The sequence below is a fragment of the Elephantulus edwardii genome, unplaced genomic scaffold (genome assembly GCF_000299155.1).
Source record: "Elephantulus edwardii isolate Elephantulus edwardi_28Jun2011 unplaced genomic scaffold, EleEdw1.0 scaffold00040, whole genome shotgun sequence".
Taxonomy (NCBI): Eukaryota; Metazoa; Chordata; class Mammalia; order Macroscelidea; family Macroscelididae; genus Elephantulus; species Elephantulus edwardii.
In genome coordinates this window covers 7,514,005-7,535,039 of record NW_006399790.1, presented here as the reverse complement: position 1 = coordinate 7,535,039, position 21,035 = coordinate 7,514,005, and the positions used below count along the sequence as shown (strand labels likewise).

At 38.8% G+C, this 21,035-nt stretch overlaps 1 protein-coding gene across 1 annotated transcript in view; it reads right to left on the bottom strand.

The window, feature by feature from the left end:
- LOC102861291 (interleukin-1 receptor accessory protein-like 1-like) overlaps nt 1-21,035 on the bottom strand; it is a 1,697,309-nt gene that overhangs the window by 1,400,368 nt on the left and 275,906 nt on the right. Inside the window, exon 2 of the mRNA XM_006885045.1 lies at nt 20,655-20,760. Coding sequence (XP_006885107.1) covers nt 20,655-20,736 — 82 coding nt within the window. The 5' untranslated portion in view covers nt 20,737-20,760. The remainder of the gene's footprint in view (nt 1-20,654; nt 20,761-21,035) is intronic.

The following is a 21,035-nucleotide window of genomic DNA, read 5'->3' as shown; positions in this document are numbered from 1 at the left end:
TTTGAGGACAAAGGGGCACCTGATTCAGGTTATAGTCTTTTCCATCACTTGCTATGCATCTGAGAGCTGAACAGTGAGTAAGGATGAGAGAAGAGTAATTGATGCCTTTGAGCTGTGGTTTTAGAGAAGAGTGCTGAAGATCCCATGGACTGTCAAAAGAACCAGTATGTCTTAGAGAGGGTGCAGCCAGAGTGGTCCTTGGAGGCTAAGGTGATGAAGCTTCTTCTCACATATTTTGGGCATGGTTCTAAAGAGAGGCTATTCCATCATTCTTGGAGAGATGGGCAGACAGTGAAGGAGAGGAAGATACTCCACAGATGGATTGACACAGTGACTACAGCAATAGGCTTGAGTGTGGCAGAGAATGTGAGGAGGGCCCACGACAGAATCCTGTCCAGATCGGTTTTTCATAGGGTCGCTATGAGTCTTACTTGCATCAGAGGTATCTAATACGAACAACTTGCTCCTTCCTTTTAGATGTCCAGGTCTAATGTCTTCACTGAGCCAACTCCAGGCTACTTGACAAATCCCCTTAAAGCTGATGAATGAGCTATTCAAAATCAGGATTTCTCTAACAGTAACATCTCCTTCTCCTAACTGGCCCCATATTGGTAAAAACAAACCAAATGAACTCCAACGCTGGAAAACCAATTCTGAGGTATAGTGATCTGCAATATGGTTTCCAAGCCTAGATCTTTAGGGAGGAGACTGCTCCTCTTCCTCTGTAAGAGCGTGTAGTGGATTAGAACTGTGGTTGTTACCATTAATGGCCCGATACCTTACACACTACACCACTGGAATTCCTTTATCACTAAACAGCCACAATATAATCCTACTTTTTCAAGAAACTTAGAAGTTATCCGTAGTTCTTCATTTATTCTTTATCCCACACATCCTGTCTATCACCAAGTTCTGCTTGCTTCTACTTCCAAAACACAACTCAACCGTGTATTCAGTCTCCATCTCCTACTTATCACACCCACCCCAGCTGCTCTGAGAAAAATGGGCCAGCTCTTCCCCCGGCACTTTACAGCCTCTGAAAACCTGCTAGAGAGTCAGCTAGGAGTCAGATCTGAGTCTACAGCAATGGCAGGGACAGAGATTCTACCTTCCTAAGATAGCTTCCTTCTGAAGGCTCCAGTGCAATCTTCAGAGTCTCCTCTGACATTCATTTAGTGTGGGTGCGTTTTTGGTTTGTTTTTTTTTTTCCTTTTTTCTCTGTTTTTGTAATGACATTTTGCTTTCTTCATTCTGGGAAGGGTGGAGGGTCAGTGAAGAAGAGGATGACCCTCAACCAGGTGGATAGACACAGTGACTGCTGCAAATGGGTGCTTGTACGTCAGGAAGCATGAGGATGGCACAGGATAGAACAAGGTTCAGATCTTTTGGTCATACGGTCGCTTTGAATCGCGACTCAATAGCATGTGTTTGACTATCAATCAGGGCACAAATTTAAAAGGCATTATATTTCTATGCCTCCAATTAGGACGTCGTTTGAGTTATTTTTTTAAATTAACTTTTCCTCATTAAAAACACACGCCACAAGATCATATACATATGGCATCTTACAAAGAATATACAAATATTCAGAACAAAATATAAGAAAATGCTTCCACATAGGAAACTCGATTTGTGCGAAAGCTTTGTGCATCAATGCAGGTTTATTTCTGGGTTGTTGTTTTTTATCCCCATGCATTAAAATGCCAGAGGTTTAAAAATTAAAATTAAAATTAAATTGCTCTGCGAGTTTGAGATCTGGTGACATAGTCACCAAAAGGTCACAGGTCTCCAGTGATTGGAATTCATCAGCGGATATGTGGGAGAAAGATGGGCAGTCTTCTCCTATAAAGACTTAACAGCCTCAGAAACCGATGACTCTATGAGCCAGACCACTGGATGAGTTTGAACATAAGCTTTAATAATTTGTCATTAAGCACAAATTTGCAAATGGTTTGGAGTAACCATGGCCTGGTAGCAAGAACAGAGTGTCCTCATTTGAAAATTACCTCAAACAGCATCTGCACCTGATTGTTCTGCTTAATTAGAAACATCTGGTTGCAGTGTAGCTTTTGCCCAGTGTTGAACTCCCTCCTCCCCCCACCCCCGCAAGGTTTCTTCACAGCAGAAATAATACGTTTGACTTGAGTGATGTTCTGAATCAGCATTTCCAATCCTCTTCCTCAAAAGTCGAATTTCATTCTACTTTGAGCCACGTGGATTTGATTTTGTTTGATGGCAAACTGGTGGGATGGAGAAACGTAGCCTGGGGCACAGAAAGGAGGGGGTGGAAAGATGCAGACGTCTCCATCTACCTATCACTTGGTCCTTTCCTCCAGAAGCTTTTCCTGCCCTGCATTCTCAGCTACCGCCTGCCTGGGACACCTCCAATCCTTTGCCCCTGATGAAGAATTCCCTCCCACTCGGCCAGACAATCACCAAATGTCTTAGAGGGTACAATGTGATCCAAGAGAGTTCATCTGAAACGGTCCGTTCGCATCAGAGAGATGACAATAGGTAGCGCAGTGGCTAAGCACTGTGCTGCTAATGAATAGGTTGGCAGTTCAAGCCCGCCAGCCTCTCCACAGGAGACAGATGAGGCTGTCTACTTCCATAACGATTTACAGTCTCAGGAACCCTAGGAGGTGGTTCCACTCCACCCTTCTGGGTCACTATGAGTCAGAATTAACTAGATGCAATGGCTTTTGCTTGTATGTCTCCTTGTTTTTATTAAATGAAAAACTCTGAACAGTAAATCAGATTTAGAGTAAGTCAGAGAATTAATAGCATGCCTCTATACTATACTAGAGACATTACTGTCAATGTCAGATGGATCTTGAAAGAAGGCAAGGAGTACCAGAAGAATGTCTATCTGTATTTCATTGACTATGCAAAAGCATTTGACTGTGTGGATTACAACAAATTGTGGTTAGCCTTGAGGAACATGAAAATCCCAGAACATTTGACTGTGCTTATGTGAAACCTATACTCGGTCAAGAAAGCAGTCCTCAGAACAAAGTAGGGAAACACTGCATCATTCACACTCAAGAAAGGAGTGTGTCAGGGATGCATCCTGTCTCCAAACCTTTTTCAATCTACATGCAGACCAGATCATTCAAGAAGCAGGGCTCCATAAGGAGGAATGTGGCATCAGGGTTGGAGGAAGACTCATCAGAAACCTACATTATGCAGATGACACAACTCTGCTTGCTGAAACTGAGGAGGACCTGAAGCACTTGCTGCAGAAGGTCAAGAACTGTAGTCTTCAATATGGATTGAATCTCAACATCAAGAAGAGAAAGATTCTCACCACTGGGGCAATTGGCAGCACCATATTACATGGAGGAGATATTGAAGATGTTAACAAACAACACTCTTAACACCAGCAGTAAGGAAATCGAAAGACATTGCATTCTGCTGTCAGGGATTTCTCCAGAGCACTGAAAAGCAACGATGTTAGTCTAGAGACTAAGGTGCACCTAATACTTGCTATGCATCAGAGAGATGGAAGATGACTAAGGATGACAGAAGAAAAATCAATGCCTTTGAGTTGTGGTGCTGGAGAAGAGTCTTGAACATATCATGGAATGCCAAGAAAACAAACAGGTCTGTCGTGGAGAGGGTGAAACCAAGTTTCTCCTTGGAGGCTAGGATTTTGAAGCTGTCTCATATTTTGGGCACGTGGCCAGGAGAGACTGGTCCTTGGAGAAGGACATCATGCTCGGAAGGGTGGAGGGACAGTGCAGGTGATGAAGACCTTGGATGAGATGGATTAATACAGCATCTGGGCATGAGGGTTGGTGTTGGAATTAGTGAGACTGGTTCAGGACAGAGCAAGGTTCAGGGCTGCTGTGCATAGGGTCACTACTGGTCACCGGTGAATCAATGGCACCTAGTAACACCAACAATACTGAACCTGGCTTCCTCCAGATAGGTTTATAAAGAGTCTCATAGTTGAAGAGGAGTCTCACTTTTATTCAGGAAGGAACAGCTTTGGGGAAACATAAACAGCATAAAACGAAAACCAAAGAATGTAATCAAAAATTAAAATAACTGCACAAATGAAATTCATTATATGCAAGTGTCTATGGAAGGCATCAATTTAGTCAAGCATATGTTCTTGTCTAATTCAGAATATGTCAACAGTGTAATCACTCAGGTGGTGATCATAAGAAGGAAAATGTGATAAATACTATTCTGTACATACCAGCTGTAATTCAGAGCACAGGCGACGAAAGGAAAAGGAACTCAGTTGCACACTGAGGTGTAATATGAGGGCTAAAATGCCAAAAATAGTTAACTAGTGCATACACTCACTGCCATTCAAGTGGGATTAGAATCCCAGCAGCCTTCCACCCGTTGTCAAAAGCTGGCTGTTCTTACGAAAGGAGACAGCTCATCTTCCTCCCTCAGAGGTGGCGGAAGGATTCGAACTACTGAGCTTTTGCTTAGCACACACTATGCCATCAGTCTCCTTTACTAGTATCATGGCAGATATAAAAGAATGGCTGAGGATTTAGGAAAAATATGTAGAGCTTGAGGAGCATCTACTTGTAAACCCAAGCCTGGATCTTTTAACTGGAGAATAGGCAATTTAAATCAGAGGAGGAAAAGTCTCTTAACTATAGTAAGAACTTAATAGAGGGGTTGATTGCCCACCCTCCAAAGGAAAATTGAAAGGCAAAAAAAAAAAAAATCCAGTCAAAAAAGCAACATTGCTGTTGTATCAACCCCGTGCACGCTGCAGAATGAGACTCTCTCCAATTAGCTTCTGTAGATTGTCTCATCTCAGACAATTAGAGCTAGTTGTGCAAAAATTGTCTCATTCAGAACATGCTTTGAGAGGGTTTACAAGATCCCAATGGAGCTTCCAAACTTGCTTTGTTTTCCTAATTGAAAACTTCGAAGGTAATAACCTCCTCTCGATTCATAGAAAGCCGGAAACCCTAGGATACAAAGCACTTTCCAAAGAAATTGAAAATAAAATCATGTATCATTAAAAATTGAACAAAACAAACCGAGCACGTCTCCCAAAGAGGCAAAAACATGCCTTTGAAACAAACAGTAAGTCACCACCGTTCACTGCATAGCGGCATGTCAGTTACAGAGTTGCAGAATGAATGTGCAAGTTGCCAAATTGAACTAATTCATGTTCTGAATTAAAATAAAACACCCTCAATGTTGTAGGCCACTTCTATTCACCGGCATTCCGAGGGTTTGCTGCGATCTGTCTGGGGAGACACCAAGGCATTGAGCAGCTGCTTTGGCTCCAGCCCTGTTCCTCCCAGGCACCCTTCCATGCGGATTGCTTTTTTTGTGGGGTTTTTTTTTTTTTCTTTCTCATCTCGTCCTCCTTCACAAATGACCTACATATGCGAGCAAGTGCCAAAAACTTCAAGAACTAAAACGGAGGCAAAAAGCTACACACTTTCTATTATAACAAAGTAACTTATAAAACAGACCTTGGGAACTAAAGAGGAAATGCCATTTCACAAGATCCACTCCGTGCTGTGATCTCAGTGCTTTGCACTTCAGCTGTCTGAATTTGCATATGAAATATTAATTGGATACTACCATGAGTGGGCAGGACCCCTTGCTGACTAAATCATCTTCCTTCCCAAAGAAATGTTCACTTATCAATAAGGCTGGTCATTTCATGTAAGGCGTATTCACTTATCTGCCTGAGCAATGATAACTGGGCACTGAACGGTTATGTACAAGGCACTTCATTGAGTGTGTAAAGGTTATGAAGTTGAATCATACAGAGAACTTTCCAGAAAGAGCTTCCAGTATTGAGGGGTTATGGCATGCCCATAAATAGCCAAGGGAAAAAACAGAGAATACTTTGATGACATTCATCAGTGTGCTTAAATTCAGCAATCAAATACAAATATGTATTGAGCACTAATTATGCAATGATTCTTGTAAGCACAGTGATTCTAAAAGACATATACATAAACATGTATAAGACATTTTTACACTCAATGAGCTTATGCCATTTAGTTGGGTAAATAAAACACAGATGTTAAAAATGCAGCAATCACCTATCCTAATCGTTTTTAAATCTTCAGCACCTGGCATACACTACGAGGTCTCTAATAAATGTGTTTTGTGACTGCGTAGTTAACTGTGTGCATATGTGTTTATGGGCCTACGTATACATATGTGTACATGTGTTTGTATGAGTATACATGCATGGTTATCTGTATGTGCATATGAATGAATGTATACATATATACACATATACATAAATAAATAAATATATATATGCGTGTGAGTATACCATATATGATATGTTATCGTTATGGTTTAAAGGAAGTTAGAAACTTAAAAAAAAAAACACACCACCACCACCCAAAAAAACCTCTTCCTTGTGTTAATTTCCGGTATTTTGCTGAAATTAGCAAGGGAAGGTCCATTGATACAGTTGATCCTCTAATATATGGTGTATTCAAGAAAGAAAAATTTGAAAGAACTTTAAAAAAAACCTAGTTTTAGATATATGCCCTGTGGTGAAGTCTGACTATGAAACAGATAGATCTAAGCCTGTGTGAATTCCAAAGACAAAAGATAACACGATTTAGTCAATCTAAATCTCTGTCTAGGAATGGTATGGATTAGAAATGAAACACTAACAATTTCCAGTATCATGTTTAATTTTACTAGAAACAGCTTCCCCTTCTCCCTCTCTCCACACACTGTACAGTCAGTGGTTTATGTCAATTCCATTTTGAATTGCAACAAGGTGCATGCCCTCCTTTCTGATGCTACTGCCATTAGTTTCTTTTCTGTAATAACAACCTCATTCTCCACCTTCTGGCCTCAGGGTTCTTTCCGACCTATCTGATTAGGCAACTCTTGCTACATTCCTCCTTAAATTTGTTAATGTTTAAAAAAAAATTTGTTAATGTTTTCTGAATTTCTCCTAGAGACTATCCCCCCCCTTTTTTTAAGTCATGCGATGTGAAGACCTTTAATGATCTGACTCCCATGTATCTTTTCCAACATTTTCTCCTGATACTTTACTTACTCTTTTCACTTCTACTGTATCTAAACAGAATCTTGTCATAGTAATTTTTTGTTTTACATGGAAGGTACTCTATGCTAGACAGAAGAGCAGCCTCACAACAAGGTCCACCCACATTTAATCCCTGGAACCTGTCAATATTACATTACTTGGAAAAAGAGATTTAACAGACTTAGTTCAATCAAAGATGGAGAGATCATCCTGGGCTATCCAAATAGGTCCTAACTATAATTACAAGAATCTCCCTAAGAGGCTGGCAAGAGGTATAAGATCAAAGAAGGAGGTGTGTGACTAGGGAAGCAGAAGCCAGACAAAGAGATGCTTTGTTGCTCACTTTGAGATGGAGAAAAAGGCCATTCGCCAAGGAATGCAGGAAGAAAAGGCAACAGAACGCATTCTCTCCTACTTCCCCTTGGAGGAACACAGCCCTGACAACACTCATTTTCAAGACTTCAGACCTTTTGAAATGTGAGAATAAAGTGGTATTGTTTAAAGTCACTCCTTCAGGTGCTTTGCTACTACCACATAAGACATTAATTCCCTATACTTGTATACTTGTGTGTCCCGTATAATTTTTTTTTGACAAGGCCTTTCAAATAAACTGCTTCACTTTTTGTTCCTACAGTATGCATTTTTTAAAAAAAAAATTTAGTTTCCCCCTAGCTCTGAGAGAGATGCAAATCAAAACAACTATGAGATATCATTGCACCCCAGTAAGAATAACAAAATTTAACAGAATAGCAAACATCAAATGCTGGTGAGGTTGTGGAGAAACTGGAATTCTTATCCACTGTTGGTGGGAGTAGAAAGTGGTGCAACCACTATGGAAGGCTGTATGATGCTTTCTCAAAAAGTTGCAAATAGAAATAAGATATGACCCAGCAATTACACTACTGGAAATTTACCCTAAAGAAACCATAACCGCCACACAAGTAGATATGCGCACACCCATGTTTACTGCGGCTTTATTTGCAATAGCAAAGAGCTGGAAACAATCCAAGTGCCCCAACAAACAAATGGATAGAGAAGCTGTGGTATATTCACACAATGGAATACTATGCGGCATTGAAAAACACGGAACACATGAAATATTATACAAAATGGGTGACCCTGGAGGGCATTATGCTGAGTGAAGTATCTCAGTCACAAAAGGACAATATTGCATAGTGCCACTGTTGTAGAACGGGACTGACATTGGGGTTGAGGAAAGACAGAGAAGGAGGGGAGGAATGATGTATACCGCATTGAAACAGATAAGGGAGAGAACTGTTTAAAAGAGATAAATGATTATAATTGTCGTGACAGGAGTCCAGAATGAAGGCTGCACAGTGGAGTGAACTTGGGGGCGGGGGGGTGGGGTGGGAGGGACTGCATAACAATGAAATAGTTTTTCTTTTCATTTTTAAGGAGAAGAGTGAACTGGGAGGAGGGGGTGGGCAAGGAGAAAAGTACAACAATGAATGACTGGGAACTCTAAGTCATTAATGAACTTAATGAGGGTCAGAGAAGGACAGAAAGACTTTCAAAGTGGTGAACTGATGCAGTCATTTCAAAGATGGGAGCGTATCAATTGCTACGAGTCAGTGTCAGTGCAAAAGAATCTAACAACAAAAACATGTGTGTAAATATGAGTATATTCTAATTTGGAAAAAAAACAACACCCAAAAACAATGAATAAATGAAAATAATGAACCCTAAAAGTTCATTAAAATTAATAAAAAATTAAAAATTATTTTTTAGTTTCTAAAAATAGTAACTAAGAGTGCCAACATGGACAGGCCACAACTACACCACCACCAGAAATAAAGTGTGGCAGTTTCATGGCTTTTATGACAGAAAATAGCATGTGGCAGCAAAACCAAACACTCCCTGGCTTTCCAAAACAATCTCCCACGTTTTAAGGAGACTGTATAAACAAATTTTCCACATAAGAATAAGTAATAACAACCTATCAAAGTGAAATAGACTTTTCCTTTTACTAAATCATCTTCTAAATGTGTTTTATTAATAAGGAACCCAAAAGGCAAACATCTACAACAATATCTATACATGCTAGCATTTTAAAAATCCGGTCATAGCTGATAAGTCAATCTTACTGATAAACTAGTACAGTAGGAATTCAATAAATGTGTGTTAACATACCAGTTGTCACAAGTAGAAACAGTAGGAGATTCCCTTCAATTCTGGGAAGGATCAGTAGTCTGAGTGTGCATTGTTGTCTATATATGTATGTATACCATGTATATATACAAGGATGTTCCTTTGAGGCTATGGACGGAGCGACTTCATTTCTTTTTTAATTTTTATTTTATTTTTTATTTTTTTTTTGTGTGTGTGTGTACCATCAAATTAGATTTGACTGGTACAGGAGGAAATTGTTCCTCCTTTTCCAGCAAAGCATCCGGTGGATTTGAATCGCACACCTCTGGGATTGCAGTGTAGCTTCTTGCCACTAAGCCACCAGAGCTTGCTGAGACTTCATTTTACATACTTTGGGCATGTTGTCAGGTTGGGATCAGTTCTAGAAGTGGCTGACTTGGTTGAAAAGGTAGAGGGTCAGAGAAGGAGAGAAAGACTTTCAAAGTGGTGAACTGATATAGTCATTTCAAAGATGGGAGCACATCAATTGCTATGAGTCAGTGTCAGTGCAAAAGGATCTAACAACAAAAACATGTGTGTGAATGTGAGTATATTCTCTTAATTTGGAAAAAAAAAAAACCCAACAACAACACCCAAAAACAAAAAACAACAAAAATCCAACAAAAAACATTGATGACTAAGAATCTCTCTTCAACTTTGGACCTCATTCTTCCAGAATATGTCAATGAGAAAAACTGCTTATTCTGACAACTTGGCTTGGTGACTAATGCTTTTCATTAGTGTCCTTATCCATAGTGTCCTTCCATCTCCTCTAAATCTACAGGAAACCTAATCCTCTAAGCTCAAATCATCTCACATCTTCTTTAACTCTGTACTAATATCAGCACCTTTAATTTGCACTAGTGAACAATTCAGTGATCTTTAATCATTTTTTTCCTTCCTCTTGACATATGAATCATCAGAATGACAAACCTTAATGACAGCAATCTTCAAAAACTTCATTCAATGTCTTCCAGTTGGGAGTCAATTCACAGCTGACCCTTCAGAGGACTTTCAGAGACTGTCAATCACATGACAGAACACTGTGTATCTTTCACCCTCAGAGCAGCTGGTGGATACAAACCGCCTGTCTTTGGACAAGCAGCACAACTCTTGATCTACTAGGGCAAGAGTATATATTTTAAATAATTTATAATTAGAACTGAGTTATCTTCATAGGTAGAATTCTGATAATACATAGCTTTAACTTGATGGAATCCTAGCATCATAATTTTTCCATTCTCATTTTTCAAAAACCTAGTAGAAATTCTAGTTATAAAAATATATATAAAAATTATAGTAGAACACTGAACACTTATTACACATAAGGCAATGTTGTTGTTGTTATGTACTGGAGTGTCAGAACTGACCCAAAGCTGACCTTCTGGCGGGTTTTCAGAGGCAGTTAATCTCACAGGAGGAGACTTCCCATCATTCTCCCGCGGAGCAGCTGGTGGCCTTGAACCTTATGCCTTTGGGATTGCAGCACAGCTTCTTGCCCCTAGCCAGCAAGACTCACTACGTAAGATAATATGTTGCCAAAATATATTTGGGAAATGTTGGCATCATTGAAACGAATCTCTGACCAGTATTTTGTTTGAAGTTTCTTTATATGTTTATTCTCTCTGCTTTCTATATTTAACATTGCATTTTCTTGAACCTGGAAAAGCCACCAGATGGCATTGGAGAGTCCAATTACTTTATTTTCTGAACATATTTATAGGAAAAACTGGAAAGGTCCTCTTTCCAGGTTAAGTCTGTTGTTCTTTTTCTAATATAACATTCTATTTGAGGAAAACTATACCAATTAGCCAGAGTATGGAAACCATTTCTTTTTTGGCACTTTATTTAATAAAAAGAAATTCTCTTTGTCATTTACAACCCCATAACAAGTGTGCCACACATGGAATTCAGAGTAACGGGTGCATGATTTTAGAAACTGAGGTAAAATGCCAGTGATAGAGCGTTATGGAAATTAAGGTAGCAATGCTAATTGGGAAATGTTCTAGTGCAGTTTGCAAAGTATCAATAAAAATTGAATAGTGTTTAGTGTACCCACAAGAGACTCACACTTTTTTTAAAAAGAGGTTTATATGTTTTTAAAGTCAGCAAAGTTATCGATTGGCATTGCCTTAAGGCAACATTTTCCATGCAAGGCGGCCCTCAAAAGGTCTTAGGAGACCACAACTCTATGAAAGGAAATTTACTTTCAATAAGCAAAAAGAGACTAAAAACACAGTGTAGTATTTTGAAATGCCAAACTCAATTTCACTTAGACATATCACCACTTGCAAGGAAAAATGCTTTCTTTTTAATTTAGCTTTGTAAGTATATAGCCTGCATTTTGTTTTAACAAGAACTAATAATAATAATGTTTCTTCTTAATGGAGCCTCAGTTTTAAAGCGAAAACATCCTCTGCTCAGTGGTGTTAGCACACACTGTGGAGTAGAAAGTTAATGAAGTCAGAGGTGGGCCTAAAGTTCTCCAGCTACAATTTATGTACAGATACATGTGTATGATATGACTGTATACATCTACTCACACAATTTTATCATTTAGATGTTATTAATTTACATATATGCAGGAAAAAATGGTTATACACTAAATATGCCTTGAAGTTATTCAAGAAGTGTTTATGAAATGAACAAACGAACAAACTGCTATCTCAACAAAAGAACTTTTACCTTATGAAAAAGAACAGAGGGACCTGAAAGGTTTGAGGACTTGCCCAAATCAACAATGCTCATTAGAAGCTGAAATACAATGTAAGTTTCTTAATTTTCAGCACTGTGGGTAGTAACCATTAAAAGAACCTGTATCATTTCTAGGAAAAAAGTAGCTCTCAGCATGTGTTTTAAGTGATGATCACTGTAAACAAAATATTAATTGTCAGTAGACATGTTCCACCAACTCATGAATGTGTCAATATGTTCAACCATGACACATTGAATGCATTTTGTATGATGGGAAATCTTCCCCTGGGACATACAGCCTCTGAAAATCCACGAGAGGATCAGTTATGAGCTGGTTCTGACTCGATTGCACAAAACACACACACCACACACACACACAGAGTTTTCCACTAAAGATATTTGCAATTAGTTAAATAAATGAACCAAAACTTTTTTAGTTCTAGAAGACATAAAATCTCTTCCTTGTAAGGCATCCAAAATCCTTCCAAATGTATTCCCTATGTAGTTTTGGGGCTTCATTATAGTCAGAAGTCTTCCTACTATTTCCTTTACAAGTTGTCAGGAATAAGCAGTTTTTTCTCATTGACATATTCTGGAAGAATGAGGTTCAAAGTTGGAGATTCTTAGCCATCAATGTCTTTTGTTGGGTTTTTGTTTTTAAAGAAAGAACATTTCCAAGGGACCTTAGTAATATTTTGGGTGGGTTTATTTTTCTTTTTCCAAATTAAGAGAATATACTCACATTTATTGATGATCAAACTCTGTGGATCCTGGCTTTAAATTTGCTTTCAAACAGCAAAGTGTCCTTTTTGTTCTCACTACTATTTTCTTGGGTGAGAAAAATCATCTCCGAGTCAGATATTTTTGTGTGAAAAGAACACAGATTCCTCCCCATCAATAGCATGAAACAATGATATTTATGAAATTGCATTAATAGAGTGCAAATGAAGCTGAAAATGTACCTAGATTTAAAGCTGTACTTTCTTCCTTTTCCCCCCTCACCTGTTTCCTTCCATTTTTCTGTCAAGTCATCCATTACCCCTTCCTTCTTTTTGCCTCCATTTTATCTCTCTGCCCTTTTTTTCTCAATGGCCCTTCAACATGAATTTTCAACTTCCCTGTTTATACTCCACCTGGACACCGATTTTCCCTTCACTTGTCTCCAGTCCAATATTCATCAGAAACACATTTGGTTGACTTAGTTTGATTGCAGTAAATATAATAATGCTCACTGCCCTAAAGACGTCCACATCCTAATTCCTGGATGGCATCCTAATTCTAGTGACATGCTACATGACAAAAGAGATTTTGCAGACGCAAATGATTAGGCTATGGATTTTAACATGGGATGATCACTCTGCACTGTCTGGGTAGGCCCAAAAGCAGAAGTAGAAAGGGGTCAGAGTCAGAAAAGACAGAAGCAGAGACTGGGCTGTGGCAGTTCCAGGATCCTAGGAATGAAGCTGTGAAAGGCACAGAAATGACTTAGACTAGGTCCTCCAAGAAGAAGGCAACCTTACCAACTCATTGCATCTGACTGCCTGAACTGGACAATCATAAATTTATGTTAAGTCATTAAACTGGTTACAGAACCAATAGGAAACTGACAAATCTAACGTTTCAGTCACCTCATAGATCACTTCCAGGCCTGCAGCAGAAAAGCCATGAATCAAAGTTTGAGCCTTTGCTCCTTGCAGTGGTCACTTGGTTACTGCTCATAATAAAAACATCGCGGCTTTAACATAGCTTAACATCCCCAGCACTGGTGAGCTGCTCACTGCTGCCTCGTCCCTGCCTCTCTCATCAAACAGAGAGAGAATATCTCCTCATTATCACTAAGATGCAATGTCACAATGCAACTTGGACTACTCCTCTCTTCTCTGAAGGCCCATTCAATGAGCAATACTCATCCAAACTGATTTGTATCTTCTTCATGTAAATAGGCTATGAGTCTTTTGCCAAAATTAGCACAAATGGATGCCAACTCTGCGTAAAACTGTACTGACAACTCATACTGCTAGGGTAAGTGAAAGTGCACATCAAACAAGAATTAACCAAAGATCATAGAAAAGAGTACTCTGTGAAATCTTCTCTTAGCAAATGCATGCATTTATTTTTGGTTAAACTTATTATTCTAGTCAAAAATATCAAGCCCAGGATTGCTCTCAATTTTATTTCAAAATGTTAGCAGGATAAATATAAGAGGAGGCAATCCCCCCCCTCAGAGCCAAGTTCAAAGGCCTCTTTTAACTTCACAAAGAAAAGGGACAAAGCCTTGGAAGTTTTCTTTTGTAAGAGATCTCAAAGGGAAATAAGGAGAAACATTTCCTTATTTTTTTTAAAAGCCCCATATTTCACAAACTGGGAATAAACACATGGTAACATAATAAAAGGCAGATGCTGAGGGACTAGGTTGTCTCTTAATCATGTGGAATTAAGCTTATTGACTCTCAGGAATGCCCAAGAGAACTGATGCACATAAATCACATTAGCATGAGATAGAAACACCTCACTAGACTTTCTCATTCTGATTCAGTTACTCTTAACTTTATATGTACAGTGGCATCATTACGTTGTCTTTACAAAATGAAGATCTGGTCATAACACACACAAAGATTAGATGCTACATCGTGCCTTAGATTACTTAACTATTCATATCCTTTCGAAATTATTTGCTAGGCAGTCAGGACTCTGAGGAAACCTCTTGACAGCTTTTGGCCTTTTGCTGTCAGGGACGATTGCATCTAAATCATTTTCCACAAGCAGGTGTCTCCTGTTGGGTCTGTGGCAAACCTCTTACTCTCTGAAAACTGGCTGCTGTGGGGAGCTTTTATCTGTCTGAAATTCCTTCTTGAATAACATGTGCTCTTTGGTTTACATAATACAGCCACTTACTCTTCTCCATATGCTCTAATAACTGTGAATACTTTTCCCCTCCTCTATATTGAAGTCATTTGCTTATTTATCATGCGTCAGTAATCATAAGCTACACCCTTCTAGTGATCGCCAAAAGTGAACAATGCCATTAAACCCAGAATGTCTGCATAATGACATTAGTACTTCTTTAAAGCCGCACTAAATGTAGTCAAATGCCAATGTAGAAGAATTTGAAGAATCATTTCCCTTTCCTTCTAAAAGATTCTGAACTGCATTTTCAACTCATGAGAGCACTCGTGATTTGTAAAGTAAAGGTCCATTGTCTTCATATAAACCCGGAGCATGTCTTAGATATTGCTTATTCCGAGTTTATATCTTTTGCTTCAGTTGTTTCCTATTAAGCATTATAACAGTTTCCCTTCAAAGCCAAAAAATCCAACCCACTGCTGTCAAGTTGAGTCCAACGTCCAGCAGCCCTCCACTGGGTTTCTGAGGCTGTAAATCTTAGCTGACTGTCTCATCTTTCTCCCGCAGAGCAGCTGGGGGGTTGGAACTGCCAGCACACAGTCCTATTTCATGACTATTTTCTTTTGCCTTCAGCTTTCTAAAGTGGTGTCTAAAGTGGTGTTATGTGCTGTAGTCCCTTCCACAGTGTAACTCAGTCTGAATGTGAATGCATTTCATTCACTCATTAAATCAGTCAGCCCTCATTACATTAAGATGTGACCTTGAACGCTGACTCTGGGTTACACACACCGTATGTGGCATTTGAGAAATGACAGGGACACACTGACATATTTCTTCTCCTCAGAAGAAGTGTGTAAATCATTGTTCTGTCTATCGACATTTTATATTCTGGTAATACAGAGGAGATCAAGTTGTAAAAGACAGGCTGAAGCGACAGAGACTCCCTTCTTTCCCTATTCTCCGCGTTCAGACCCCTCTAGGTTCATTCTCCATCGTGTCACAAGCTCTTTTAGCCAAATGACAACTCAAGCTTGTATGTCTTTTAAAATGAAACAAAAGGCCCTCTGATATTACTGTCCTTAGGGAGCTGTGCTGCCAAGCCAAAGATGGTGCCTCTCTGGCGGCTGCAATCCACCAGGAGCTCTGAGGGAGAAGGATTCCGTCTCTTTCTGTGGGATTTACAGCCTCAGAAGCTCACTGGAGGATCAACTCTGCATCAGATCTGACTGAATGGTAATGAGTATTGTTCTGAAGGATGCGCAATAGTAAGACTTTACATACTTCTTAAATAACAATTCTTTAATACCTTCTATTATTTCACTGCCCATAAGTTCAACTCTGAATACCCAGACTATGCAAAATACATAAATATGTAAGAATGGCCATTATTAACCTCTTAAAATGGCTTTGTACAAAATATAGCATCCTGTGTGTTTTAACCCCTCAAAGTAATGAAATAGCTCTTTTTTTTTTTAGGTAATGAGACATTCTACAATAGGTTTTTCTAATGAAGAAGAAGAAGGAAGGAAGGAAGAAAAAAATTAGATCTTCCAAAATAGCTTGCCTCCGGAAACTCTATGAACTTGGAAAAACGAAGAAAAATACACAAGTGTTCAGAGCTTTCGTTCATAAGATCACCATGAGTTGCCTACAACTCGACAGCACTTAACAACAACAACAATAATTGAGATACCAAGCCCCACCGAGTGTTTGCTTTACATGTGGTTTTTGTATAGAAAGCTACAAACGACAGCACCTCAAATGTTTACTTATGGAATTGCTTTAACACTTGACACACTTAAAGTGAATCCGTAATACTGATAATATTTGCCTCTCTCTTCAAATGCTGCTTATGTAAATGAAAAGAAAGGTATCAAAATGTCCCAGGAGAAAATCTATTTGAAACAAAGGCCGGATGTCTGCTTCCACAAATGCTAAAGGCCTTGATTCTTAATGTTTCCACCATTTCTTAACAATATCTGAGAGACCAGAATCAATCTTCAATTGTTAAAGATACACACACACACACACGTTAGATGAGATGATTAAAATCAAACTTTAAAATGACAAATCTTTATTCTTTTAATCAAGGATATCATGATACTGTAACTACCTTATTATATTTTATTTGCTTCTTAAATTAATAGCAATGAGGATGCACACCAATGTGATACAAACTAATGCATCTCCAGCTTGTCAGTGGTGGGCTGCTATTGCTTTTCAAATTAGTTTTGTTAATGAGCAATAAGGACCTATTTCTAAATTTTTATGGAATGACTATGTGTTAATCTAATATAAAGGGTATACACATAATATGTCATAAAACCCCAATCTCTTTATGTGCTGTAGAATAATGCTGCTGCTGTTGTTGCATACCACCAAGACAGAAACTCCAGCAGGTTTTCAGAGGCAGTGAATAGCATGGGAGGAGAATGTCGATTTCTCTTGCAAGGAGCAGCCGGTGGCTTCCAACAGTGTACCTTTGGGTTGCCAGCACAACTCCTTTCCATTAGGCCACTAGAGCTCCTGGTTATCATAATAATTTTACTCAAACCTCAAACTCACTGCCTTCAAGTTGATTCTAACTCTTAGTGATTTTCCTTTACATTTCCAAGGTGGCAAAGATTAATGAAAGGAGACTGTCCATCCTTCTCCAATGAAGCTAGTCATAGACTTGAACTGCCTTAGACATTCAGCCATTGCTTAACAGTGAAACACCCTACAAACTACACCACCTTTGCATCATATAGTACACATTTTTCATTACTACAATGTTTGGGGGGGTTTAGTGCTCACAGAGAATGAAAAGTGATATTCTAGCAAAAGACACATGGAAAGCATTGGGTTTTGAATGATGGTTATGAAATTCTTTTAAAAAATGTATCAAAACAAAACTAAAGACGTAATTAAATGACAAGAGGAGTGGACAAGGATAAGCATCCATCTTGAATAATAGATATGCAAGACCAAACATCAAAAATAGATTTTTTTATTGCCTGGCCTGGGTACCCCTGCTATTTATAGGTTGGGCTGGGTGAGAAGATTGGCTCATTAATCTTTTAAAGAGAAGATGTCAAGTGCACTCTTCATCTACTTGATCGAGGGAGATCAGTAATGATGCGCTCCAGTAAACTACGTATCTGCTTCTCTTCAGCAAAGAGGCCATGGTAACAGATATCAACTGAAAGGAGTGCAAACTTGGAAACTTTCGGGATAAAATAAATGTATTTATTTTCAAATTGCACATTTAATATCTTAAAAAAAAAAAGCCAACCCACCCCAACAAAAGAAACTAATAAGTAATTAGGGAGCCTCTGGTGGTTTAGTGGTAAGGACTTGCCCTCTCAATTAAAAGGCATGTAGTTCGAGTCCACCAGCTGCTCTGCAGGAGAAGGATGGGCAATTTTCTCCTGTGAGATTTCCTGCCTCTGAAAACTCACTAGAGGGTCAGCTATGGTCCCAACTTGATGGTACACAACAACAAAAAGTAAATAAACAAGTAAAAAAGAATAAAAAACTTCCATTCACCTGGGTCTTCCACCTGAATACTGGGGGAAACTATCCTAATCCACACCACACAGAGAGGAAATAAGTGAAGCATATTGCAAAATCTCCTTCTCTGCATTGCTGATCATTTTCAAGTCACAATGTGCATGATTCAGTTGGCCTGAGGGCTAGTAAATAGCTGCGTGTCCATTTTATTCCAAAGCTGAAGACACTAAGTTTGCAGAACTTCTGCCAAACTTAGGACACCATTTTATGATCATCCTATAGAAATAATTCTATTTACGCCATTAATACAGAAATGGAATTTGAGATAGGTCATTGAGTTTTTCACAGGTCTCTAGAGCAAGAAGTGATTGATACAAATTTGCCAACTGACCCACATTTCGCTCTCTGCTCCCAAGCTTCTCAAATACACAAACTTATAAGTTAATAAAACTGTCACAAATAGTTGGGGTGGGGAGGTCCATTTGCACTGCAAAGGTATACTATACAACCAACGTACAGAGAAGAAACGGGAAACACACATTTTGATGTAGTCAGACATGACAGTCAGATAAAGGATGGCTATTTCTTTTTTTTAAATTTAGTTTGTTTATTTTTCATTTCAATGAACATCTACAGGGATTTTGGAATTTCATTCATTCATTCTTGCACCCTTCTCCCCGAACAAACCCCTCCCCCCTTCCCCCCCCTTTGAGGATGGCTATTTCTAATAATTATGAACTGTTTTCATTTTGCCACAGTACTAAACACACACACACACACACACACAACAACAACAACAACAACTCAACAACCTCAGAGTTCAATGACATGACATGGAGTCAGGACTGGCTCACCGCTGACCTTCCAGCGGGTTTTCAGAGGCTGTAAATCACATAGGAGGAGACTGTTCATCCTCCTCCTAGGGAGCAGCCCTGGATTCAAACAGCCCACTTCTGGGTTGGCAGCGAACTCTCTTTATAGCGCTCTTTATAGCAGCAATAAAGATGGGTACTCTTCTTGCGGCAGTATGTCAAACACTGAGAAGTCAAAGGTTTTGCTTATAAATTGCTGCTCTAGAAAATAGCACTGTTTGTGGAAGTGATTCGATTTCATCACTAGTATCTCCCCTTCTATCTGAACCCACATGAATGTATTCAACCTCTCCTGCAAGTGGAAGACTGGGAAGTCAAGATGTCTGCTGTTTTCCAGCAATCAAGTCAAATTACAAACATAAAGGCCACAATTATCCTACCCGAGGGCTTTCTCTTGAAAGGAATAGCTGGAATAATGCAGAAAACATTTCCTCTTTTCGTATTTTCTAGAACCATGTCAATGACAGAAACAGTGGCTATGCAAAGACCAGAAAGTTCTGGATCCCACAGGCTCAGTAAACTTCCTTCCCTTCTCCAGTCTGCACCACTTCCTTGTTCGTGCACAAACCTCTCAATTTGTTGCCAAACCTTGTCCCCACGCTCTTAAGAGCAGACAGAGCTTGTTCTAACTTCCAGTCATGTGGTCTTTGTCATTATATCACTGATGTGAGTTGGAAGCCAACTGCACATTACTTTCCCTTTTTGACTCCAACTCTACTTCTATACACACAATTTCTGTATTGAAATGTGCTATCTCCTGCTCATTATCTCATCATCTTATCCCCACTATATGTCTGGAAGAAAGATTAACACATTCTTGTTCCAGGAGCTAAAGGAAAAACCTGACAACTTTCAATATACCCAACAGCTATACCTTCAAAACTCCTGAAACTCTCTATGAGTAAGGTAATACTTTTATTATCAGTGACTTATTAAACAAAATACAACTTTACATCAAGCACATTATTTATTTAGTTGTCTCATTAATTTAACGTACACAACATAGTAACAGCCAACTGAAAACTAAGATACTTTTCCTTAAATTTCAACACCCATCTTTATAGCAGCTCCTGTTAGAATACCATTCCACTTAATCTCTCTACACCTGACTAAAATGTTAGGGTGTTTCCCCTACAACTTTCTTCAACAACTCTGGTGCTTTCTTGAAATATTCATAAAATAATTCATCAAGTCAGCTGATATACAACCTTATAAGGAATTTGCCCTAGGCATAACTGACATTGAAATGGAAACAGTAAAGGTTAATAAGAAAAATTTCTGCATTGATATTTTAATGCAAAAACTATGATACTCACCAACAAAGAATATTCAAATCATACTATAACATCAAATCAAAATGTAAGCTTTCAGATTTTAACTCATTCTAGTTCACAGTCATTAAAAACTCAATCCAGTTCTCCACATTTCCCTACAGCTTCTCACCTTTTAAATCCCACCCATTTAAAGCAGTAGTGCCATCATCTCCGCAAATAAGATATTCTCTGTTCATTCACAACCTCTCCAGAAAAGGCACACATGTAAATCCACTTCACATCATAAAAAGAGGATAAGAAATGAACACTGCTTACCAGAGCCTCTCTTGGTCACAACCTTCAAACTCTGCGTAAAAGTAGCATATAAGAGAATCAAGTGTGGAATCGGAGCTTTCATCTTCCAGCTCTTACAGGCTGTTCCCTATTAAAAAAAGACAAAAAAAACATGGATATTTATTAAAGATACAGACTTTAAAAACTTATTATTTATACTATCATTCACTTTTCTACAGTTATTCATATGTGCTGTTTCATTCATGTCCATTTTGTTTTATGCAATCATTTGTGACCATTGTTTTATATGATTAATGACTATTGATCTGCTACTCTTATCTCCCTATCTCCTCAAGTTCCCATTACACCCTGCCTGTTCCTTCACTTCCTGTTCCTCCACACCCTCCCCCAATTAATCTCTGC